This window comes from Leptodactylus fuscus, chromosome 5, assembly GCF_031893055.1.
Source record: "Leptodactylus fuscus isolate aLepFus1 chromosome 5, aLepFus1.hap2, whole genome shotgun sequence".
Lineage (NCBI taxonomy): Eukaryota > Metazoa > Chordata > Amphibia > Anura > Leptodactylidae > Leptodactylus > Leptodactylus fuscus.
Window position 1 is genome coordinate 97,862,749 of NC_134269.1, and position 26,397 is coordinate 97,889,145.

The window sequence follows — 26,397 nt, forward strand, 5'->3', positions numbered from 1 at the left end:
TTAATTATTATAGCAATTTAAGGGAACGTTAATTCCTTCAAGAAAAGGCCTAAAGGCTTTAGAGTTGAAGAATTAATAGGCCTGTCTCTTTCCCCTTCTTTCTCAGGATTGTACACCTCTGGATGAACACTCTATAGCTGCGGCCCTTTTACCTTTGGTTACAGCATTCTGCAGGGTAATATTTTGACTATTGCATTTTATGATGGTATGGCTCTTTATTACTTTTGTATTTTATTATTATATCTTATTACTTATAAAAAAAAATTGTCTTCCCAGAAATTAAGTCCTGGCATCACACAGTTTGCGTACAGCTGTGTACAAGAGCATCTGGTTTGGACCAACATGCAGTTTTGGGAAGCCATGTTCTATGGAGATGTGCAAAACCACATTAGGGCTTTATATGCAAGTTCTGAAGAGGCAGCGTCTAACTTGGTGACTACACTAAAGTTTCTTTTATTTTTTCTTCTTGGGATTCTGGTTACAAAGAAATAGCTATTTGACTCAGTGATGGGGATGTATGGGGAAGGTCAAAGATAGTTGTGGCATAAACATGGTTTTATGGAGTCTAGAGTTATTAAAATTGTATATATCATTTTTTGACTTGCTATATGGATACATAACGTATGTAAGTGGCACTTCAAAGGTCAGCAGTCACACGTTGTTGTGCTATTATTTTTGGCTAATCTTATAAATTTTATTTTTGGAGATGTGAAATATATTGACATATTTTGGTGGTGTTCATGTAATATATAATTTTAAATGGCTGTATTTTCACAATGTTAACAAAATATCAGTAGTCATAGAGTAAGCATTTCACTGTTAGATATTTGCACTAGTATAATAAATAGCTTTTTGTTGCAGTGATGTATACATGTTAGGGTTAGGCGCTGATGGCATGGACTAAATTGATAGAAGATACATTTTAGGTTTTTTTGAATATGTCATAATTCATCGTTTCATTTTCTGACACTAGAGATATGCTGTTAAATCAGTGTACTGACTGGACTTTGAAATATGCATAAATAATAATGCTCTGAAATGTTGTTTTGTATCAGGATGAAGTTGAAGAAGAAGAGAGAACGGCCCTAGAGTTGGCAGCTGAGCAGTGTCGATTATGGCCTACACTTCCACGTGAAAAACAGTTAGAACTTATCCAAAAAGAGGAGAGCACTGTGTTTAGCCAGGCTATCCATTATGCCAATCGCATGAGCTATCTTCTTCTGCCACTGGACACCTCTAAAAATCGCCTTCTGCGAGGGGGAGCTGGATTAGGAGACACAGAAAGTGTAACTAACAGCTTCATCACCAACAGGTTATTTGAAAGGACCTCTCTGCCTTCTGCTGCCTTTCTTTTTATATGTCCTAATCTTGCATTGGTCATTCAGCTTATACATTTATTTTCCCCTTAAAATAATTCAGCATGGCTGGCAGCGTTGCAGAAAGCGCAGATACGGAAAGTGGATTTGAAGATTCTGAAGGTTCAGATGTAGCTCATTGTGTTGTCCGATTTATCACTCGTTTCGTGGACAAAGTGTGTACCGAGAGTGGGGTTACATCCGACCATCTCAAGGGCCTGCATACAATGATTCCAGGTTCAGTATCCAAGCTTTTTATTTATTTATTTATTTTTTAAATCATTATTTTATAAGTTTCTTATGGCTACTCTATCTGGTTGAGACGAGCAGAAAGTGTTGGAATAAAATTCTGAAAGTTTAGGGTGAGATGAAAAGGTCTTCCCATCTTAAGCATTTATGATGTATGTATGGGATATTCCATAAATGTTTTACATAACAGTACCACTATGTAGTACTCAGGCTCTGCATTGGTACATGTTTCAGGGAGCCCTATACATGTAAAGGAAGAAAGTTTTAAGGATGCAGGGTAGTTTGTATATTAATGTTTGGCAACTTTTTTCTTTTTTTTCTTCCTCGCCTTACAAAATTCATAACGTTTTTATTCTTCTGTCAACATAGCTATGTGAGGGCTTATTCTTTGTGTGTCGAGTTGTAATTTCATCTAGTACAATTTTGGGGGTACGTGTAATGTTTTCATTAGCTTTTATTGTGTTTAGGGGTACCATGTGAAGGAACTCACAATTTTTTTAAATTTTTTTTTTTTTTTGAATGTAGGGATCACAAAGTCCTTTTTTTGATTTTTTTTTTCCCCCCTATCAGTATGTCTTTTGTAGAATGGGAGGAAATCCATGCAAACACAGGAAGAAGATACAAACTCCTTGCAGATGTTGTTCCTGGCAGGATTCAAACCCAGAACTCCATCGCTGCAAGGCTACAGTGCTAACCACTGAGCCACCGTGTTGTCCCGGAACTCAAAATTTTATCATAATTTTTGCGTTTTGTTTTTATGTCATTCCCTCTGCGTTAAAAAAATGACATGGCAACTTTGTCTGGCGAGTCATTACGATTACGGCGATACCATATTTATATTGATTTTATTACGTTTTACCTCTTAAATAAATCATCATTTTTTGAAAAACTATTTTCCTGGGATCGATTTTCCTAGGCCTGTATTCTGATGCCTTTTTAAGTTTTTTACTGCCTAAAACTTGTTTTGCTGACAGAGCTATTACCAGGCTATTTATTTGTGGAGCAAGTTTTTTTCTGCCTTTTTTTTTTTTTTTGCACTTTTTGCCTGTAATAAAAATTTGAATGAAAAGTGATCAAAACAATAGACATTCCTCAAAATGGTATGCTCCTGGTTCCGCAACAAAAGACAGCCAATGCATCCACATACAGGGAAATTTAAAAATACTAATGCCAATCAGATATCGGCATTTGTATTAAGGATGTATTACGTAAGTCCTGTGCTACAAAAGTGCCACCTTGAGCAGCTCTATAACATACGTGGGTGGTAGGGAAAACTTAGAGGCAACCAGTGTAATGAATAGGCCAATAGATAGGTTCAGCCAAACATTTATTTCCAATATTTTCTATATATTTTCTATATAACATTATGTGACATTGCTAATAATACAAGTTACTGTAATACTTTAGGCTGTAGCTAGTCACTAGATATGGACCACATGATATGATTGTGTATTCCCTTTACTTTTCATATGCAGACATTGTTCAGATGCATATAGAGACTTTGGATGCTGTTCACAGAGAAAGTAAGAGACTGCCTCCTATCCAGAAGGTTAGTGTGTGGATTGATCAGTTTGCTATGCATGATATCTGTGTTTTACTGTTTACATAAATATTATGTTACTTATTAGGGTCTGTTCACACTGAGCTTTTTGCAGGCAGATTTTGAGGCGGAATCCGCCTGCAAAAAAGGCTCCCATTCATTCCAATGGGAGTTGCTTCCTTGTTTGTTTGTTTTTTTGCTCACTAGCATTTTTTTTCAGCTAGCGGGAAAAATGAAGCAACATGCCGTCTTCCTACAGATTCTGCGGCTAACTCAGCCGTGGCATTCGCGGTTCAAGACTCACTCCTGATTAGGCCCATTCATTCGGGCCTAATGTGGCTAGCCTCACAGAGAACTCACACGGTGGAAAAGGTTTCCGCCATGTGAACTGGCCCTGATCAATCTTTCTTGCTAAAATTTTGGTACTTTAATCACTTGTGTCTTTTATTCCATATGCATTTTAAGTTGTGCTTACCTTTGTTCTTGTTTATCTTTTAAAGCCAAAATTGTTGCGACCAACATTGTTAATAGGTGAGGATTTGGTCATGGAAGGACTTCGAGTATATCTTCTACCAGATGGAAGGGAGGAAGCTTCAGGTGGTAGTCTTGGAGGTCCACCCCTACTGCCTGCTGAAGGGGCATTGTTCCTCACCACTTATCGTTGCATCTTCAAAGGTACTCCAGTGGATCCATTAGGTAAGCTAAGTTTATTTTCTTTTAATTATTATCATTATTATTATTTTATTTATTTTATTAAATACACACAGGTAGACACTGTAGACTTTTTTTTATTAAATAGATTTAGCTTATGTTTTTTCACAGTTTCTTTATGATGGTGATGATTTTGCCCATTCTTTGTATAATCAGTGCAAGCACTTATCAGATATCTAGATGAAATGTGTCTGATGTAACATTTTTATTACGGCAGTATCAGACAAACATTAGGTGACTTTTAGATCACAAAATAGTTGCAAAGTTGCTTTATAAATATTTGGTAAGATGGACTTACTCTTTAAGTGAACTTGATATTTTATATTTCCTTTTCCTGTGCTCAGGTATAGATATCACGGTATAGAACAGAAGGTGCTGTTTGAGGAAATAGATTAATGGGAAGAATATGCAAATCTATCTCCCAAGATGTAAATAGGGAGACAGTGCCTCTGTTATGCTGCCCTCTATAGGAAGCACCCTGAACATCAAGCCCAACTTTCCCAGAAGCCTTTACTGCATAATGTGTTTTTTTTTACCAAGACAGTTTCTCAGCTACGGACGGCCGTTTCGGTCTGGTTGGACCTCGTCAGCGCAGCGTAGAGAGAACTGACTTGGTAGAAGTGAGAGGCTGAGAGACCAGATTATGGGGATAATGTCCATTCTTAAGGAGAGACCACCTGTTAGGTGTGTGGAGACTTATACAGCCATAGTCGCTCCACTGTAAGGGATCATGGGAAGAATATGTAAATCTGTCTCCCAAGATGTAAATAGGAAGACAGGTGGTCTCTCCTTAAGGATGGACATTATCCCCATAATCTGGAATAGATTCAGTTTAACATTTATTGATCTAAAACGCAAGTCATTTTGGACTTAGAATACCAAGGCTTGGTTTTGTGTAGTGAGTGACATTTATTTGTGCTTAAACATTCAATGATACAATATTATCAATTTCACCTGCTGGACTTTCCAGCCCAGTATATTCAGTTTATGGATAAATGACAGGCTATACTGAATATTTTTCTACAACGATTAGAGATGAGTGAGCGGCGTTCGATCGAATAGGTATTCGATCGAATATCAGGCCGTTCAAGGTGTTCGATTACAATCGAATATCATGAGGCAAATGCACTAAAAATTTGTATCCCCTCCCACCTTCCCTTGCACTTTTTTTGCACCAATAACTGCGCAGGGGAGGTGGGACAGGAACTACGACAACGGAGGCATCGAAAAAAAATCGGAAAAAGTAATTGGCTGACTAAATCAGGTGACCTCCAATTTATACGAATAGAGGATTTAATATCCGGGTCATATGAGACTGTCAACTATGTGACTGTGAGACAGGGATAGATGTACTGGCAGGGTTAGCTAGAGATCACCTTTATTTAGGTGGGAATGTTACTCAAACAGCTCTTTGGGGCTCTATCTCGTCGGGATCCCTGTCAGCTTACGATATGCGGGATCTGACTTTTTCCCATAGGAATGCATTGACCAGCGTTGATTGGCCGAATGCCATACAGAGTACAGCATTCGGCCAATCAACACTGGTTCTGCCGGAGTAGGCGGAGTCTAAGATCGGTCCACAGCAGTCTCCATTCTGATCCGATCTCAGATGTAGCAGTGTTGAGCGCACAGCTCTGCTACACCAGAGATGTAGCAGAGCTGAGTGTGCTCTGAGCTCTGCTACACCAGAGATGTAGCAGAGCTGAGTGTGCGCTGAGCTCTACTACATCCAGAGATGTAGCAGAGCTGAGTGTGGGCTGAGCTCTACTACATCCAGAGATGTAGCAGGGCTGAGTTGTGCACTGTGGTCTACTACATCCAGAGATGTAGCAGAGCTGAGTGTGAGCTGAGCTTTGCTACATCCATAGATGTAGCAGAGCTGAGTGTGTGCTGAGGTCTGCTACATCCAGAGATGTAGCAGAGCTGAGTGTGCGCTGAGCTCTGCTACATCCAGAGATGTATCTCTCGTGTAGCAGAGCTCAGCGCACGGCCAGCTCTGCTACATCTCCGGTGCGCTCAACACTGCTGCATCTGAGATCGGGCCAGAATGGAGACTGCTGTGGACCGATCTTTGACTCCACCTCCTCCGGCAGAACCAGCGTTGATTGGCTGAATGCTGTACTCTGTATGGCATTCGGCCAATCAACGCTGGTCAATGCATTCCTATGGGAAAAAGTCAGCTCCCGCATATCGCAAGCTGACAGGGATCCCGATGAGATAGTGGCGTAATACAGGTACTTGGGCATGTTAGATGCCCCCAGGCATACTTCCCCTGCTGTCCCAGTTGCATTCCAGGGTGTTGGCATAATTTCCTGGGGTGTCATAGTGGACTTGTTGACTCTCCTTAATCAAAGTGTGGCTTCCCCTGAATCGAAGCATTTTTCCCCATAGACTATAATGGGGTTCGATATTCGTTTGAATAGTCGAATATTGGGGGGCTACTCGAAACGAATCTCGAATATTTCACTGTTCGCTCATCTCTAACAACGATTAACTTCCTGCTCTGTAATTTACTGCCTACAGATTGGATCACATGTTCAATATGACAGATTTCTTTAATTCTCAGTATAACCATATAAACACTTTTATCTTGAGTAGATAAACTAATACATATGTGTACTATGTGAAATGTATCTTTTTTTTTTTTTTTCTTTTAATTTAATGTAGTGGCTGAGCAAACTGTAGTGCGGTCCTTCCCCATTGCGTCTCTGACAAAGGAAAAGAAAATCAGTGTCCCAGCTCATTTAGACCAATATGTTCAAGAAGGACTTCAGCTGCGTTCATGTACTTTCCAGGTAAATATTCATTATCCACAATATTGGGAAATAATCTTGAGCCTTAAAGAGTACCTTTCACATCCTCTGGCACATGCAGTGGTATACACCGCTAGAAAGCTGACAGTGCGCTGATATCATCGCACTATCGGCTTTCCCGTTCTGTGCCCCCACCTAAGAGCTATCGGTGCCGGTAATGTAGCTCTTCAGTGTCAGAAGGGCATTCAGTCAGTAACGCCTTTCCTCACAGTAGCGTCTATTGCGCTGTACTGTGAGAGGGGGCGTTCCATATCGCCCAGTGATGACGCTGAGCGGTGAGAAACGCCTCCCCTACTCCTGATAATATTTGTCCATAGACGAGTACTGGGTGGGGGAGGGGGCGTTCCTCACTGCTCAGCGTCATTACCGGGAGATAAGGAACGCCCTTTCTCACAGTACAGCGCAATAGACGCTACTGTGAGGAAACACCCCCTGTCACTGAAGAGCTACGGTACCGGCAATGATAGCTTCTCACTCAGGAGACTTCAGCACACTTCTGGCCTTCTAGCGGTGTATTACACCACATGTGCCCCAGGAGGCAAAAGGTCCTCTTTAACCAAAGATTACTGCAAATCTTTATATTATGGTTATGGATATTACTACATTCGCTGGCATATTTTGGTTTCAGCTCTTGCGCGTGGCGTTTGATGAGGAAGTCCCATCTGAGATTTCTGAAGGTTTCCGAAAGCAGTTACACAAGCTGAGGTATCCACAAGATGTTCTTGGGACTTTTCCATTTAGTGTTGGTCTCTCTCTGCAGCACACTACTCAGCCTAGAACCAAGGACAAGAATCCCTCCATCAAGTGAGTAAATTTACTTCTTGAAAAGCTATACCAAGACCTAGACTTCTTTTATATTTACTCCAAGTCTAGATCTTCATGAAGAGGTTTTGTTTGTAGTTTAGTGAATAAAAATAATGATTAGGATCTCATGTAGGAATGCATTTTGAGATGTTTTTGTAATATGCTGTTCCTGGTTACATCCTCAAAAAGTTGTATTCATTCAGTGGTACAAGTAACAAAGCCAAGGCCATGACAGCTACATTGTTGTATTAACTTGCTGTGCTTCTTTTGAACAAGTGATAAGAATATAGAGTGGTTACGCACTTTATATAAGTCCCATTATCAAGAATATATAACTACCGTATTGTCCAGTGTATAAGATGACTTTTTAACCCCCAAAACTTTTCTGAAAAGGTGGGGGTCGTCTTATACGCCGGGTACATGGTGGGGCGGAGGAGTGGGATCTCAATGCTCTTGCCGCCGCTGGCTTCCTGCAGCGATGCAGCCTACACAGCATCCGCCGGGTATGTAAAGCTAATGGTGACCGCTCTGCTGCAGAGCAGTTACCATAGCAACCAGGTCTCCGCTATACGCAGAAGCCCGAAGCTAATGAAGGCTCCCAGGCCTGTTATAGCTATATTACTATTGCGGCTATTCTATGACCATCCGCAATAGTAATGTATAGAATCTCCCATAGAAGGCAATACACTGCAAATGATTGCAGGTTCAAGCCCCCTAGTGGGGTTTAAAAAAAAAAAAAAAAGTTAAAAAAAAATATATATATATAAAAAATAATTTTAAAAAAAGTTCTAAATCACCTCCTAGAATACATATAAGTGTAGAAAAATACTGTGATGCACATACACATTAGGCATCCCTGTGTCTGAAAATGCCCGCTCTACTTATAAAATATTTTTCCTGTATGGTGAACGTCAAATTCAAAAGTGTCAAACCGCCGTTTTTTTCACTGTTTCGCATCCCATTTAAATAAAAGGAGATCTAAGCAATAGACATTCCTCAAAAGGGTATAACTACAGTAAATCTGGCCCCGCCAGATTGTCCGTGCAAAAAAAAAAAAAAACAACAAAAAACGGTTTCCAGGCAGAGAGGCCGCATACAGACACCAGCGATTTGCTTTACAACCCATTCAAAGCAGACCGCCAGCAAGCCGTCGCCTGTTCAGTTTCTTTGGGGTTTAGGACAGAGGGTTATAGGTTGGACTTGATGGACTAATGTCTTTATCCAACCTCATCTACTATGTAACTATATGTAACAGCGGCGATAGTGTGAAAAGATGGTTCAGGACTGGAAAGCAAATAAAAACGCATTAAAGAGTATGTAGAAAAAGTAGAAAAATTGGAAGGGCACTCACCCACATAACAGCTTATCTTCATAAAAAGACTTCTTTATTTAAGTATCACATCTTAAAAACAATTCTTGAAGGGAGGGAGAGACAGCATCAAAATGGCAAGAAGGCAACAGCCGTTTCACGCAACTATGTGCGCATTTCTCAAGCCTCAAATGCATTTCCACCAGGAATCATATTTTACAGACCCAGCAGTGCCATCCTATTGGTTCTTCTTTTCTGGTTTATTATGCATTAAAGAGTATGCTAAGGGATAAGGGTGCATTAAGAAGAGGTACCCCACACAAGAGGTAGTCTTATACGGCGAGTATATCCCAAACTCTATATTTTAACTGAAAAAATTGGGGGTCGTCTTATACGCCGGAAAATACGGTAACTTTTTAAGTTGCAACTGACAGTAGCATCAAGTACTTGGGTAACAGTTAACAATTGCAGGATTAGAGAAACTACCCCAATGTACTGACACTGCTGTAACACATCGCCATCACCACATCTATTTTTTAATATACATATATATTTTAACTCAGTCGTGTAGTAGTGGTAGTTTTTGCTAATACTTACATGCTTTTGCTGTGTCCCCTTTGTTCTTGGTGGAATCATTTCTGCTCTTTGTATTTTATATAGCTTTCCCAGTGCCATAATTCGATATATATATGCTGTTTTTAATATTGCAGTGTAATCCTCTTAATGTATTAGCCCCCATATGTCTAGTGATCCCTATCTTTCTCTGTAGCCCCTTCAATGTCAGTGACGTGTTCGAAGGCCACCCGACACTGAGTTTATCTCTTGGCAGCTTCCATTCAGAAACGTAAGACCCAACATTTATGCCCAACTGGTCATGGTTTCATGGTGAAAGGCCATACTTTCTGGGTGTTCAGCTGCTGCTTACCTTCCTGCTACCTAATTTTACAGTGCCACCAAAAACGCAGTATACAGTATTTAATAGTGTGAAAAGTATACCCATGTTATCAGTAATCTTTTGAGCTATTGTAATACATAGAATTTTCCGAAGGCTTTGCAGTGATTCTGCTGTGAGATGTCGGAATTTCAGAAAATGGTTTTGAAACTTAGGAAAACAATATTCCTCATAAATTGTAGGTATTATCCAAAGGTGTCAATATTATTTGGCTGTCTCCCCTATAAATATGTACTTTAAGGTCATCCAAGTTCCATGTTTATGGCACAGGGAGAGGAAGACAAATCGATAATAGATTAGTAGTGATTAGGGTTGAGCCGATCTTGACTTTTCAGAATCGATTTTAAAATCCGATTTCCAATCATTTTTCATTCGAACCCGATCTCGATCCCAATTCCGATCCCAATGCAAGTCAATGGGATTTTTTTTTATTAATCGAAGATTGGATTTTAACAGCAATCCTATTCACTATACAGCATGGAATCTAACAATTGAACGCTTTAATTGTTAGAATCCACACTGTGTAGTGAATCACTAAGTAGACAGAGGATTTTTTTTTAATCCTCTGGCTACTTAGTCCCCCCTGGTGTCCACTTACCTCCAGAGATGGCTGCTCCGCTGCTTCTCCTTCTTCTTCGCCTCACTGCCGCTCCACGCTGCTCTTCTCGCCTCGCTGCCTCCCAGGTTAGGAGAGTGTGGGCGGGTTAGGAGAGTGTGGGCGGGTACTGGGAAGGGAGACATCACCTGGAGCGGCGAAGAAGAACACCAGAGCAGCCATCTCTGGAGGTAAGTAGCTACCGTGTTTCCCCGAAAATAAGACAGTGTCTTATCCTAAATTGTCGCCCTAAATATAGCCTGTCTTATTTTCGGGGGATGTCTTATTACAACAGGCAGTCATGCCGGCACTTCCTTAGTGGAGCGTCAGCATGACTGCCGGTTGTAGGTAGTGTAGTGTAGGGGAGGGGGAGAAGGTATCATACTTACCTATCCCATCTTCCTAGCAGCGCTGGTGCTGCTGTTCGTCCCGGCAGTGGTGGGCGGGGCTTAGTGGAGCTTTCGTGGGCGGGGCTTAGCGATCCCCACTTCACTGACACAGCAGCCGTGCTCTGTGCTCCATGTGCAGAGGAAAGCCGGCTGCTGCCTCTTCTGTATGCCGGCTGCTGCCTCTGGGATGAGCTGGGAGAGCTCATCCTACAGCAGCACGGACAGCAAAGGCAGCAGCCGGCTTTGTTGTGCACACGGAGCACAGAGCACGGCTGCTGTGTCAGTGAAGTGGGGATCGCTAAGCCCCGAATCCCCGCTAAGCCCCGCCCACCACTGACAGGCATGCCTTATTTTCAGGGGGTGCCTTGTATTAGGCAATTCATCAGAAACCCCCCCCCCCATGCCTTACTTTCTGGGGTGTCCTACTTTCGGGGAAACACAGTACTAGAGATGTTAGTTTAGTGTCCCATTAGAATGAATGGAGGCAGCCGGCGCGCAGGGGGTTAAGGCTGTGTGCCTGCTGCTTCCATTCATTCCTATGGAACCGCAGCGGAGCCTTCACACTGAGTATACACTCCGCTTAGAATGAGCGGAGCGTATACTCAATGTGAAGGCTAAGCAAAGCATTGTGGGAAATAGTACCGAACTTGATCCCACCTAAAAAGATTGCTCAACCCTAGTAGTGATTCCTTTAAGAGGATTTTCAACATGTCTGTTCATCACTTCACCTGACAGCAGATGTTCGGGGACAGTCGGGTTGCCAACTAGATTACTAAAGCACATGATAAATTATCAGTTTGTTTCTGTATATACTATTTTACAGTTTTCAGTAACCATTATTTTTCTGTGATCAATTTGGTTAAGATGGTAACTAGCAAGAACACTTTTAGAATACTTATTGATAGTGGAGACTGAAATTCAATGGGACACCAGAGCATTATGGTCACTGTCACTACAAAAGTTCTGCAAGCTAAGCGCATACACACACACACACACACACACACACACACACACACACACACGTAGGTAAATTACGGTAGTTTCATTATATATATAATTATATAATATAATATATATGTAGATTACATACAGTCATCCAACTCTTTCTCCTCTATTCTAATGTAAAGTATTGACCTTTGTAGTTTGCACTCAGAATCACATGTTGTGACCATGTTGTGTATGAGATTACTACAACCCCTAGTCACTGTGATAATGACAGCCAATACCATCAAACCTGTATAAAACAATTGATTTCGAAATGACAAAGCCTTGTGGTGTTTTTAAGTATTTGGGTTTTATTTATTTTTTTTTTATATCCTATAAAACTTTTGCATACAGGTTGTGTTTGTCGACAAATTGCAGCACCAGTAGGTTCCATTATGCTCCTATGTTGATTTCTTAATTGAAATCGCATTGCAAACTCCTTTCTGCTGTCTGGTTCTTGTGTGGGTCCCTTTCTTCTTCTCTGAAGTATGTTCTGCTTGGTGGTCGACCCTTCTTTATCCTCCAGCTGAATATTTATTTATTTGCTTGTATAAATAGTAATTTCTTTCTATATTATGCATTGATTGATATTTTTTATGGAAACCATTGGTAAGGCCAGGCTCACACAGTCATATGTCAACTGAACTTGGCCTTACTCTATACAAATTGCACAGATAGTACTTAATTCTGCTTACTTCGCTTATAGTTTTTATCTTTGGCATATGCAATTATTTCTTCAAGGACCATCTCTAAGAATCTTGTGAAGAATGCTAAGAAGACAATAGGCCGGCAATATGTGACACGCAGGAAGTATAGTCCACCATCTTGGGATCTCAGAGGGAGTCAGAATTCTCTGGAACAGCAGGGTGATGACATATCAGGTGGGTATTCCATAATGTATAAGGAAGGGATATTTCTGTACCAAAGTACTGATCTGTTTCTCAATGTTCCTCAGTGTTTTAGAGGTTCAGCAGGTGGCAAATAAGCTATATGCCACATTGTACTATGTAGTTAAACCAGAAAATACAGGATGTTATTTTATGATCTCTCCCCCACCCCCCTATTTTTTCATCCCCTATTGTTTTGCTAAACAAAAGACATCCAAATAATTGAATTCCTTTTTATCATTTGCGCCTGAAGGCTATGTACACATTTGAATCTAATTTTTAATCTTTTATTGCATCTAAGCGATGCATCTTGTGCCCTACTGACTATCCTGCTAAAATGTATGTTAGCGACTGGTAGGGGGAAGACTGATAGAAGTATGAAGGAGTAAACTTGCAAAATTGCTTGATTTTTATTTTATATGTATTTGGACAGTTAAAGAAAGTGCTTGTAGGTTGAACCTGACCTTTAATCACAAAATGCAGAGCCGTTTTAAGCCTTTCCGAACCAGAGGTGGAATGTGTGGATTTTAAGTGTACAATCACTTGCTTTGATATTTTTATTTCGGCCTATTTTAGAATGAATAAAGTTAATTGTTATTGTAATGTTGCAGTGTCTGAAGATCTGGACCGAAGCACATTGACCCTTTCTACTTTAAAAGCCCCTGACAAGCAGGCAGGAGGCAATATGGCAGAACGAGCATGTTGCCGCGACTACCAAAGAATGGGGCTTGGTACTCTAAGTAATAGTCTCACCCGAGCTAAAAATGAACCTTTCCGGATCTCAACAGTGAACCGCATGTATGCTGTTTGTAACAGGTGAGAACTAGTTGTTTGGTGTTTATAGCTGACTTTGTCCACCAAAATATTAATTTTCTTCTTATGTATATTACACAGCTATCCAGGGCTACTGATTGTTCCTCAGACCATTCAGGACAACACTTTACAGAAGATCTCTCGCTGCTATAGACAAAACCGATTCCCTGTAGTGTGTTGGCGCAGCCCACGTACCAAGGCTGTGTTGTTGCGGTCAGGTGGACTTCATGGCAAAGGGGTGGTTGGACTCTTTAAATCTCCTAACACAGCTGGCACTGGTTAGTCACCCTCCTATTAACATAGGTTTTATGTAGGGAAACTTCTTTGCTGTACAACTCATTGCAGATCAATGAATGCTGATGGACAGATAGTTTATCCTCTGTGAGCTATTTTTGTATGATATATTTTATATGATGGATGGATAGATAGAATGTGTAGTGCTACAGTATCATAAAAAAAAAAGTTCTGATGTCCTGTATATTGGGTGATAAATCACATCCATAAATTGATGACATTGCTAGGATATAAATTTATAATAGATGGGAGTCTGATGCTTTGCAATCAGTGGGGTCTTTTTCTGTGGCACCTGGCCACTAGCTGTGCAGGGTAAGGGCGACACTGCTCCATTCAAGTAACCGTAAAGTAATTTCAGTTCCTAACAGTATGCCATCACTTTAAGAGACTAATACAATGATATACAACCTGTATTCAGTAGAAGAGTTGTGTATATACATTCTCTGTCCTCAGGTCCATCACAGACAGATTCCACATCACTGGAGCAGGAAAAATACCTCCAGGCTGTAGTGAACTCAATGCCTCGATACGCAGAAATGAGTGGGAGAAACACCCTCAGTGCGTTCCCTTCAGCACATCTATACGGTAAGGCGGCTTCTTTTTATAGGGGGGACAATAAGCAGAAACTGAGTATTTGCTATCTCTTTGAGTATGAGAATTGGTGCAATATATTCTAGGTGGGAGGAATTTGCATGTCATCCTTTATGGCTATACAGTGCATCTTGTTCTGTTTTCATTAGGCCTTTTTAATACTCCTTTCCTACTTTTTCCATTTCACAGTCAACCCTATGCTAGTTATCACTGCAGTTCCATTCTCAGCAACTCATTGAAGAATGGTGTGATGTACCTGGTGGGGTGATGGGTGTGTGTACATGTGGACATGGGCTTGGTTACCTTTCTTAATGTGCAGTTTAGACCTCTCGAACCGCCTGTCTATAAAGTACAGTATTGCCAGACATACCCCTGTGCTTTACCTCCTCTCAAGGTTTTATGTTGGTTTGATCTTTTGTGCTTAGTTGACTGCACAGCAAAGTTTCCAGTTCAATTTTGTTTCTGTTAATAGCATTTCTTCCCTGTCCCACAACTGCGGTAGGTTTTGTGTCTCATTCATGCCAGCTACAAGTTGCAGTTTTTACATCACCAAAACTATTGCCTAGCTACCTGTCCCCTTTTCTTCTCACAGCTCAATAGTAATGCACTTGAAGATAACCACATTTAGTCAGTATTTGCAATGCTACCAGCCTGTCTTATATTGGGTAAAAGCCGCATTGCAGTAAGCACCCCATTTTAACCATTTGTTCATATATGCAGCAATATTTTTTCAAGCAATATTTTTAACATTTGCATATATGACACTGATCATTTTATCTCTATTTTATGCCAATGGTTGCTCAGCTAATATTTTCAAATTATAATTTTACTATGGCTGCAATATTGTTAGGTTTCAATCTCTCATGGCTGATTAAGACCATAGAGAAAGAGATTGAAGCTCTCTGCTGAGCCGTTCTTAACGTTTATATGAGCTGGTATTTCTGCCGCAGATTCTCCAGACAAACGTCAACCCAAGTTGGGTTCATTGATGAAGCAGGTGATGGGAGGGAAGGAGGACATTCGAGGAGGTAGGCTTCCTGCGTGTATGAATGTATACAGTCATAGGTCTATGCAAAAGATTTGAGGCTGTTGCATATGTGTATATTCTGTTTGTTGTAATGATCTCGAATGGCTTTCACAACTGTGTGATATGTGGTCACTCATCATTAACAAAGTCATAACAATTCCATGTTCATACAATGTCCCAGCATTCAGTAGCTGTAAGCCATATATCTATAGATAAAAAATATATAATGTTCTTCATATATGTTCAAATCTTTTTGTTTTCTAATGTTGTGTATAGTTTGTTTTTTATAATCCAAAATATGTCTAAGCTAAGCTTTATCTCTAAGCCACTTACACTGAGCTTGAATAATATTTTACATTAGGTTCTCACAGAGACTGGAGCTTATTACTGTGTGTCACCTGTGCATTGTATGCTGCTGTAGCCGTATTCTGCCTGGCCTCTAAATATATCCCCTTCCTAACACTTTGGCCCAAAAAGTTGGTTTGATCCAGTTGCCCCTCTCTTCTTAAACTAGGTCATTCAGCTCGGGGTATTAAGCACCCCGCAGTGAGACGAGGCTATGCTGAACAAGGTCAGTACAGATGTCTTACTGCTAAGATTGTTGCCCAGGCAAGTGAAGTTGTCCTACTCTTAGCTCTTTTTAACTAGGACAGTGACCGTTCCTTTGTATTACTTGTGTGTATTACAAAAACTTGCTGTTAAGTTACCCTTATGGGTTTAGTATTTCCTCCCATTTCTTGTCAGTCTTAAGATCTTGTAGTGAGAGGTAGAGTTTACTAAAAATATATATATATCTATATTGTCTAAAGTAAGATACAGAAATCTTTCATGTTTGTCTTCTTCATCAACTTGTATGTTTTTTGTAGGGAAATGGGGGAGCATGCGTGGCAGTGGAAGACTTAGTTCCTATGGCATGAACACAGATGTAGGAACTAGACTGGCCGCAAGAGAACTAACACCCCATCAGAACGGAGGTCCTTCAGAAAGTGCTTTAACGCCCCGCAGAGCTGCTCTTTACATCATTGGTGACAAGTCACAGCTGAAAGTGAGTTTTAGTGTTACTGCAAATAGTGACATTTAAATATATGATAATATGCCTGATACATTGATTAAATTCACTTTTTAGGGGGTGAAGCAAGACCCTCTTCAGCAGTGGGAGCTCGTCCCTATAGAACTGTTTGATGTCAGACAAGTTAAAGCTAGTTTCAAAAAGCTGATGAAAGCCTGTGTGCCAAGTGCCCCCTCCACAGACCCTAGCCTTTCGTACCTGCGCACCCTTGAAGACTCTGAGTGGCTCTTGCAGGTAAGCCTGATGCACTTACATCATTAATTTATTTTCCAATAACTAATATATAGCCATCTAACTCTCTTTTCTTAGTGTTGTACTTTCTTGCACACACTCTACGCAACAGAGACAGATTGCATTTTTCATTTCATCTTTGACAAATTGTAATGCTTTATATATTTTTAGCTACACAAGTTACTCCAAGTCTCTGCACTGGTTGTAGAATTACTGGACAGCGGTTCATCTGTCCTAGTTGGTCTTGAGGATGGATGGGATCTTACCACGCAGGTACTAAAATGTCTCATCTTCACGTTTGCACTCATTTGATCATATTGAGAACAACATAAAGTGAAATTATTCATATATGTGGTGCCTTAATAATCTAACATTTTCTTACAATCAGGTGGTGTCTCTGGTTCAGCTGTTGTCTGACCCGTATTATCGAACCATTGAGGGATTTCGACTACTCATAGAAAAAGAATGGCTTTCATTTGGTCATAGGTTTAGCCATCGTGGCACGCACACAGCGGCCAGTCAGAGTAATGGTTTCACGCCTATTTTCTTACAGTTTCTGGACTGTGTGCATCAGGTCAGTGTAATTCTACCTTTATGTTATAAAACTATGTAATGTGAAATAAATGTTATTCTAGTATGTATTGTCAGCATCACAGCTTATTTTTTCTAACAAACAACCTTAATTTTTTTTATAGATATTTCTAGTGATAATAAACAATGAACCTAGTGACTTGTGTGTGGTGAAGTAAAAGGAAAAATTCCAAGATATTATTTAAAAATAACTTTTCTTTTTACCTCTTAAATGCAGATCCATCTGCAGTTCCCATCTGAGTTTGAATTCAGCCAGTATTACCTGAAGTTTGTGGCGTACCACTATGTGTCAAACCGATTCCGCACTTTCTTACTTGACTCGGATTATGAGAGGATTGAGAAAGGTGAGTCCTTAAACCTTTAAAGGAACACTAAATCTAGAATTGAAAGTTAAAATAGATATGAAATATAGCTGTTTGTTTCTGCATGATCCTGACATGCTTTGTCTTCTACTACTGCTGTTGGTACAAAATTGACTAAGTTCCTGTCTGTGAGTGTGGTCCACTTGGACTGAGCCAATGCTTTATTTCCTAGTACCAGCCTTCTAGATGCTGGGCCTATACCAATGGTACTGTGTCCCACAATGAATACAAGAAAGGGATTTTATGGTATAAAAAAAAACTTTTGGGGACAGACAATGGCTGAGCAGTCACCTGAGCATGTTTATTCTATCTTTGTCATTTAATTGATCATCTTTTCATTGCAGGGGTTTTGTATGATGAAAAGGGAGATCGACGTAGCCCTCAGATCTGCCGCTCTGTATGGGAGTATATGGAGCGAATACACAAGAAGAATCCAATGTTCTACAACTATATGTTCTGCCCAGAGGATGGAGAGGTACGTTATTAAGCAGTTTGGCGTAATGTATTTGCAATGTCACTGTAGTAAAAGTGTATTTTATTATGGAGTATAATGTTGGCTACGTTTCTTCCATTACTGCTCTGTAGGTGCTCCGCCCATACAGTTCTGTATGGGGTCTTCGTGTATGGGATTATTATACCCACGAAGCTCTGAGTGAAGGTCCTTCTTATGACTGGGAACTTGTTCAGGCAAATCGTCGTGAAGAACCCGAGAAAACGGACAGTTCTGCTCCCCAGACCAAGCGCAAGATCGTGTGGCCATCCTATGATGCACCACATCGCCTCCAGCCAGATGCCATCACTTGCTTGTTAGAGGTAAATAATCCAATGTACAGGCATTTCCTGTGTGCCAAGAGAGACCAGGAAGTAAAGACCTGTGGGATCAGGGAAGTGTCAGAATCAGATCTGCACAGGGATCAGTGAGGCTGTATAATTTAGCGGTGTCTCCCCTTCCTTCATCACCCTGCCATGTGCCCACACAGGGAGGACTTGAACAACAAATTTTAGGATGCATATTTTCCTTTAACTCCTTGTGAATATGTGAAGTATAGTGCTAAAGAAATTGAAATTTCTCTATACATGTAGCTTTTGGATTAACAAACTTCTTAAGTGCTGTTTTGAAAATCTGGTCATTTTAGGGAATTTTCTAATATACAGGCCTTCAAAAGCTTCTTTGGAATGGAAGTGGTCCCTAAAAATGGAATTTAGAAATTTTATTGAAACTTTAGAAAATTGCTGTTAGAATTGTAAGCATATTAACATCCCATAAAAGTAAAGAATGTTTCAAAACTGATGCCGATATAAAGCATAGATATGATGGACAATATTTAACTAAATCTGGATTGTCTAAAAAGCAGAGTTTTTAAAATTTTGAACATTTCACATTTTCCCCCAAAATACCCATTTTTTATATATAAGTTAAATGAAAAAAATATCAACTAACGTTGACACAATGAAATACAATGGGTCACAAAACAGTCTCAAAATCACTTGGGTAAGTTAAGGTCTTTCAAAGTTATTACAACATCCAGTGACACAAGTAAGACTTGAACAATGGAGCTGTGTCTTTAAAGTGATTTTTGGCTGTTTGCTGAAGGAATTAAAGAGGTTCCCTCAAAGACATTTCCAGTCAGAATTTGGCTCCCAAGCCAATCGGACGATAATACAGCAGAGCATATGGATGGGTACGGTTTTCATGCGTTCATAATTTAACCATAATGTTCTATTTTATCTTTACTCATTGTCAACTTTTGTGTTATATTTTCCATGATCTCACTGCTCAAGACCAAAAAAAAAATACTGTTGTTTTAATAGGAGCTGCAAAATCTTGAGATGGATTTGCGTCCTGTTCCTGAAAGGTGGAAGGAAACGTGGGATAAAGTAAAAGCTGCCCATAGATCAGAAGTCCGCCATGAGAGCAGGGTGAGTCATATTTAGGGGTATATTATGTATGTTCTGACGTATTCTGTGGATAGGGGGATTTTATGTGTATTTTACAGTTCTGGCTATTATAATTCAGTTTAATACTTGTATGAATAAAATTCTATTCACCTAAAGGAATTTTTTTTCTTATCTCCCAGAAATCCAGTGCTTTGCTGATGTCATCAAGTGTGTCCTCACAGCGGCAATCTCTGGGCATATATCTGCAGGAGAGTGGTGTAGGATCTACGCTAAATTTGAGTTTGGAGAGTGGTCCAAGCACAACAAGCACTCCCACTGGTGCAGGGAAACTGGGAGCACGAAACAGCACTAGTACCTTATACAATCAGTTCAACACTGCAGAAAGAGAGAACCGGTAACAGTATACAATTGTGTAATCTGTTATAATCTCAAGAATTTAACAGGACAACTCTACTCCTAACAGTATTCCATAGTGCAGCCTCCATAAAATGCTGCGTAAGGACTGCAAATACTTTGCTTTACTATTTATTTATTTATTTATTTAATCGCTCAATGAGATGGACATGTCAGAATACAGCATCAGTAGGGATCCTGTCAATTGATAGAAAGAAGAAAATAGCACTATATCCACCTTCATGTCCATTATGCTTAAAATACACCACCAAAAAAATGTAAAACCTTACAGTGCTCTTAGATCTTCGTGTACAATGCCTTTGTTGAGGCTTTCCCTACAAATGTCAACTATTTTTGCTACAGACATTATGTTCATCTTAATCCTATAACTGGAATTTGGGATCATTGTCTGCCTTGTTATAGATGTAGGGAGATTATAACCCAGTCCCTGTGGGGATATAACTGCTCCCTCTCCATATTATCCTGTCACACTGCAGAGAGAGGGAGAGAGGCTGTCCACTTGAATCACTGCAGCTGTACATGGAAAACAAATAGGAATTCCTCTTCATTTTCCAGCCGCTGGCTACCCGGGGCAGAATGCAGTGTTCAATGAGCCTAATGAGCGGGGAGTCTGGTGCCGCAGCAGATCAAGATCACTTTTACAGCATCCTGCTGTGATCTCTGCCTCACATTGAAAACTATGTGAAGCAGAATCTTGAAGGAATCAGCATCACATTCCTACATGTGAACGGCCCCTTACACAATTTTATTAGTTTCAAAGTAATTTTAGCTCCATTTCAGCAGAGCTGCAGGAATTCCAAGTGTCTTGATCTGCCATAAACTAAATTAATAAAGGTAACAGCCTTCAAATGAATTAAAGGCTGGCCCCTTCTCCCTACTGAACGGGACACACAATCCTTCTGCAGATCAGATAGTATGCAGATGCTTGTACAGAATGGGCTCAGTGTTATCTGAGTGTTTACATAGAGACATGACAGAGTCGGCTTTATCAGGAATCTGCAATTAGCTGGATGGATTATCCTGCGGGCACTATCTCTCAGGTCCGTGGTTATAGCAACGCAGTGTAAATAATGGGAGGAATAAGGTCACATTGCAGGCTAAGAAAGCAGAATATCTAAAGCAATATATTTAGGAAAAGTGTTCAATTTACATAACCTACCAGTATAGATAGGATCCTTGAGATGGAATTGAAATTTTCACATAAAGCAGTCTGGATTGTCTGTGAAGAAAAAATATTTTTCTATATTATTTTAGGTCATATGAGGGAATTTTGTGTAAAAAAGGTGCATTTATGAAACCCTGGAGACCTCGCTGGTTTGTGTTGGACAAGACAAAGCACCAGGTATTGATAATTGTGTTTGAAGCAATTATAATAAACTTTGTAATATATCTTGTCATAGATGTTCCTCTCTCTGCTCTTACCAGTCTCTTTCCCTGTTCCCCTCCCTCTGCTAAAATGACTTTCACATTTCTATCCTTCTCAAGACTGACTTGAGGTCACAGCATTCAGGTGGCACATCTCTTCACACGTTTATGGAGAGGAGTGAGCATGAGGCCATCCATATAAAAGTCCCAGAAACCCCTTTAATGTCCCTGGCAGCTATTCTCCACTCATAAGGGGATAGGTTACTTGCCACTAGCCTATATATATGCAGCTGTGTGGATCTGCCATTCTTACTGAGTAGACTTGGTATACAAACAGACATTTCCTGGGGTATCTGAGGACTGAATCTTGACAGAAAATCTATTCGTATTTGTGAGTAGAGATGAGCAAGTACTATTCAAAACTCCAGTTTCGAATAGCATTCACCCATAGGAATGAATGGACGTGGCCGGCACGCAGGGGGTTAAGCGGCCGGCAAAGTCGGCGTTGCCAGCCACTTCCATTCATGACTATGGGTCCATACTTTTCGAAACGGCCGTTTTGAATATTACTCGCTCACCTCTATTTGTGAGTAATGTATATGGTTTGTTGTTACTTCTAACCTTATTTTTCTCTCATTTAGCTAAGATATTATGAGAGCCGTACAGACACTGAATGTAAAGGAGTAATAGATCTTGCAGAGGTAGAGGCAATATCTGCTGGTACACCAACAATGGGTGCTCCCAAGAATGTGGATGAAAGAGCATTTTTTGATGTAAGTCTTCACTTATTCCTTTTCCGTCACAAGTAGTAAGTGAATGTCCATTATAAACGCCATTTTCTTTTAGGTTGACTGTTCTATGATTATTTTTCAACTACGTTTGATAAGGTCGACGCTTCATTTTTCTGATGTAGAATTTTATCATTTCTACTTTTGATGATACAGTAAAATTGGTGACTAGATAACTATTGGCTGCTTGACGTTACTTGTGGGGGAATCTTACTAAAGAACCATTTATAGAGTTACATGAGGGATTTACGAACCAGTTAGATGTGTGTCCCCTTTAGCCATCTGATAGTAGTCAATGTGATATCATTTTAATCTCTTAAAGGGAATGTGTCAGGAGAAAATTACCTATTTTTTTTTCTTTCCAACTCTTGTTAATATTTTATACATACATTATATATATATATATATATATATATATATATATATATATATATATATATAAATGTATATTAATATGTAATATATTTAAACAAAATAAAGAAATCTATCCTAAAAACCTCCAGGTTTGTTTTTTTTTACCCTGGCCACTAAGCCTAATAATTGACGTTTAGTTAACGATAGGGGATGATTGAAGCCCTTCAGTGCTCATTGGCCTCACCACAGGTCACAAAGCAGCTCTAGATAATGTTCCCATATACCTCATGAATCTCTACATTATGGTGTATATGGCCTGTGTAGTTGCTCTAAAGTGAATCTGTAAATGCTGTTACTTTTAGCTTAAAATATTAAATATGTTTTTGTTCTTTTCATTATACTTTATTCACCTTTCCTCCCCCCCCCCCCTCATTTCAGCTGAAGACAACCCGGCGAGTATATAATTTCTGTGCCCAAGATCCTGCGCAGGCTCAGCAGTGGATTGACCGCATCCAGAGCTGCCTGTCCGATGCATGAAACTTCAGGGATAGCATCATCAAAAATGCAGGACGCCACTGACAAATTCTAACATTGGGGTACCACATAACAGCCTACAGCTAAGTCCTATAAACCCACAACAAGCTGTTTCTGTCCAGACTTTTCTGGAAGCTAAAGCACCTTAGCTTTTTTTGTTCTTATTTGTTTAGTAATGCTCAGTAACATCAATATAGCAATTCTGGTCTGCGAGTATGACTGCATGTTGCTCACTGGGAACCAACGAAGATGAGAACAACCGGTTGTGGACTTTCAGAAGCTGCAACCTGCAAGCAGAAGTTCTTTTCCAAGTGCATAAGACTATGGTTGGCATTTTGGGAAGCTATGGACCCAGCATTGTGAGTTGCAGTTAGGTTTTTGTGTGACTTCAAGTCATTCATGAGGCTCTGCTAAACTGATCTGATATCCCGGGAAGGATTTTCATCGGTTTAGTATTTTAAATGCTTACTTGTGGGTTTCATTTGGTTGAGTTGTCATTTTTAAATTATTTTATAAAGGTGAGGAGCTTGGCGGTGGGACCTGTGTTTCCTAGTAACATGTGAATGAGGAAATTTACAAGACTCATTGCTTGACGAAAACTTCAACATTATTCACATCTGATCTATAGTTCACATTAAATATTTTGTCCTGTTTTTACATAAAACACAACAATTTTCTCATACTCACGGTATGTGGGCTGTACTGTGGAATGGACTTTTGCACAATGGTGTTTGTCCAGACCGCAAGCTCTGGCTGTAGAAGGTGATGATGCATCTGTACTTTAGGAGAACAGGTAAAAACCACTATGGATTCTACTACTACAGTGTCATAGGATTGTTTAACACTCCAATGTATATACTGTAATGAGAAGGGAGAAGACCCTTGTATAAAAAAACATTGTTCCTGAGTAATATAAATCTACAGCTTTACAAATATATGGAAATGAGCCACAAGGAATTCTGGACCACAACTGTTAACCACATGACCTGTGAAAAGAGGCGACAATTGGCTTCATCCACTGATTTGGTCTGGGGGCGCCTTCTGCTCGTTGTGTGTACCTTCCGGAGTAAGAGGAAAATGTGTTAAAATTGCTAACGGTATTTTAACTCTGTGGTTATTGTACTCCACTTAATTATTATTATTGTATAATATTGTATATAGAAGAATGTCCAGCATGAGACTTGGAAGATATGCAAAAGGGAAGATAAGGAAAGATGATATTGTTTAACCCTTACACTGCAGGACAGCATTTGCTAGGTCTGTGCCTGAAATGGCGTTTCTATACTTGTACCGCACTGTCAGCTCTGAATCTCATTAAATTGGTCTGAATGCGTATCTAAAATGTCACTTACACACAGTTAATACACGGTTTACCAAATGCCCATATCCAGTGACAGTAAGTCAAAGCTCTCAGGAGTGTTAATTCCAGCAATGAAATGGGGATCTCCTTTGGTAATTCCCTTGTGTGCTTGTTAGGGCTAGTTCACACGTGAACTGCCCGCGCGGGTTTTGACACAGAGAGAGACGCGGCGAGCCGCGTCTCTCTCTTGTCAAAACCCGCCCGCCGCGACCATCGCTGTCGCGGCTTAACCCTCTGCTGTCGGCTCAAATGAATGAGCCGACATAGGAGGGAGCTGCGGGGGGCGGAAGCCGCGCGACTGAGACAGTGCGGCTTCCGCCTGAAGAAAGGACATGTCCTTTCTTTTCTCCGCTAGCAGCAGCTCGCCGCTAGCGGAGAACAGAAGCCCGGCGGTCTCCATAGACCACCATTATAAGGGGAGGTTTTGGACGCGAAATCCGCTGTCAAAAACCTCCCCTATTACTCACGTGTGAACTAGCCCTTACATGGAGTTTGCTGTTAGCCTCTCAATAACATGCGCGCCCATACTTGCTCTACATTGGCAATGTCCCAAATATGGAGTTATTTCCTGAATATGCTGCTATTTACATGGTATTTGTACATCACAATTTAATAGTGTTGCCTGCATTTTTAGCAATTATTCTTCCTATAGAAGTTGGGGGACAAAAATCAGAAGCCTCTTCTTTTCACACAGAAGAAAATACACTGGAAAAAAACTACAGAGCTGTATACATCCAATATACTGTAATACATATTACACTGCGTTTCCACTTTGGTTGTATAGTTGGAAAGAATATATATGTGCTTGTTCCTTGAAGGGGTTATCTCATCAGTCTTTGTTCATATGCCTTATTAGGGTATATGAACATCATATAAGGACTTCTGATCAGATCCAAGACCTTCATTTGAAAGGCTGCCATGTAATACTACATTTCATATACAGCAACCTTGTAGTAGAAATTCCTAGCTGAAGTGGTTTTCCCTGGCAAAAACAGCTGGAAGAAGTGGGATTCAGCACATCTTATGAGCCAGGAGATGCATTCTGAAAGATGTTGACTATGATGGGATAACTCCTTTAGTACATGCTTTTTAAAACTCTCAGGCCTTATCATCTTAAAGCCACCGTATGTTCTTGTGCAGCATTCTGTTGCTTTGGAGCCACATAAGTAACCTGCCCTGTTACTGCTCCAGTTTTAGTTTTCCTAGTTATGTGTCTGTGCACTGATATGATCATTGGTTACATTATTAATATGTTTAAGGCAATCTCTCCCAATGGATGTTCCAGTATGTAAAGTTTATCACACACAGCACAATCGTACATTGGCTTTGCATACATCTGTGTGTTAAGCCAGGTATGACCAGTGAAATATTTCATAGTACAATGTAAATACCTATACATATTCAGTCCAGGACTTCTATGGAAGATTGTATGCAAAATGGCAATTCCCTATTGTTACTGTAACAGCTATAATTGATAGCCATTAATTATCTGTCATGCAAGAAGGCTTCATCACTGATGAGTATTATATTATAGTGTATTATGATCACTTTCATTACAGATCAAGCAGTAAGTGCCAGTATTACTTGTGTATGTTAAACTATAACATTTATGAAAATTACCAAATGCTTGTTTTTTGTCTGCTTTTGCAGTGAAGGGGTTAAAGAGCATCACATTCCTTTATGTTCCTGGGTAAAAAAAGAAAAAAAGCTTAAACTGCTCCATGGAGGTGGCCATTTTAATTGATGGATGCTCTTTGTACATAATACAATTCTCAGGCTGAAGTTTCCTGTTTTTGTAGAATACGTCAGTTCTTGTACATTGTGTCAAACATACAGTCATTGGGTTGTGCCTAGATATATGGAAACAGGAATATATCCAGATAAATAAATGAAACTAACAACTATTGTGGTGACGTAATTGTGTACTGAAACATAAAAGTATATTATTTAGATGGGTATTCCACATTTAGCACAAAAAAAAATTATGTTGTGAGGGAAAGTTATCCATTTTTACTGTATACTTTGTGTCAATGCCTCACTGTTTTTCTGCTTCCTGCCTTTCAATGAGAATCTGTATTTCTAGAAGATTACGTGTCCCGGTCATGTGATCATCACGT

At 40.0% G+C, this 26,397-nt stretch overlaps 1 protein-coding gene across 6 annotated transcripts in view; it reads left to right on the forward strand.

Annotated features, from left to right (window-relative positions):
- SBF1 (SET binding factor 1) overlaps positions 1 to 26,184 on the forward strand; it is an 83,098-nt gene extending 56,914 nt beyond the window's left edge. For 2 of the 6 annotated variants that reach the window (XM_075273798.1, XM_075273799.1), the window contains 26 exons: positions 107 to 175; positions 277 to 432; positions 1,056 to 1,312; positions 1,420 to 1,592; positions 3,080 to 3,153; positions 3,645 to 3,840; positions 6,523 to 6,650; positions 7,297 to 7,472; positions 12,443 to 12,582; positions 13,200 to 13,404; positions 13,483 to 13,679; positions 14,149 to 14,280; positions 15,237 to 15,314; positions 15,828 to 15,884; positions 16,180 to 16,358; positions 16,440 to 16,616; positions 16,785 to 16,886; positions 17,002 to 17,187; positions 17,422 to 17,548; positions 17,911 to 18,041; positions 18,152 to 18,379; positions 19,379 to 19,486; positions 19,645 to 19,859; positions 21,134 to 21,221; positions 21,886 to 22,017; positions 22,825 to 26,184. In XM_075273798.1, the coding sequence (XP_075129899.1) occupies positions 107 to 175; positions 277 to 432; positions 1,056 to 1,312; positions 1,420 to 1,592; positions 3,080 to 3,153; positions 3,645 to 3,840; positions 6,523 to 6,650; positions 7,297 to 7,472; positions 12,443 to 12,582; positions 13,200 to 13,404; positions 13,483 to 13,679; positions 14,149 to 14,280; positions 15,237 to 15,314; positions 15,828 to 15,884; positions 16,180 to 16,358; positions 16,440 to 16,616; positions 16,785 to 16,886; positions 17,002 to 17,187; positions 17,422 to 17,548; positions 17,911 to 18,041; positions 18,152 to 18,379; positions 19,379 to 19,486; positions 19,645 to 19,859; positions 21,134 to 21,221; positions 21,886 to 22,017; positions 22,825 to 22,923 (3,810 nt within the window). In that variant the 3' untranslated portion in view covers positions 22,924 to 26,184. The remainder of the gene's footprint in view (positions 1 to 106; positions 176 to 276; positions 433 to 1,055; positions 1,313 to 1,419; positions 1,593 to 3,079; positions 3,154 to 3,644; positions 3,841 to 6,522; positions 6,651 to 7,296; positions 7,473 to 12,442; positions 12,583 to 13,199; positions 13,405 to 13,482; positions 13,680 to 14,148; positions 14,281 to 15,236; positions 15,315 to 15,827; positions 15,885 to 16,179; positions 16,359 to 16,439; positions 16,617 to 16,784; positions 16,887 to 17,001; positions 17,188 to 17,421; positions 17,549 to 17,910; positions 18,042 to 18,151; positions 18,380 to 19,378; positions 19,487 to 19,644; positions 19,860 to 21,133; positions 21,222 to 21,885; positions 22,018 to 22,824) is intronic. The other 4 variants (XM_075273800.1, XM_075273802.1, XM_075273803.1 and 1 more) reach the window with 2 other exon arrangements.
- Positions 26,185 to 26,397: the final 213 nt, after the last annotated feature.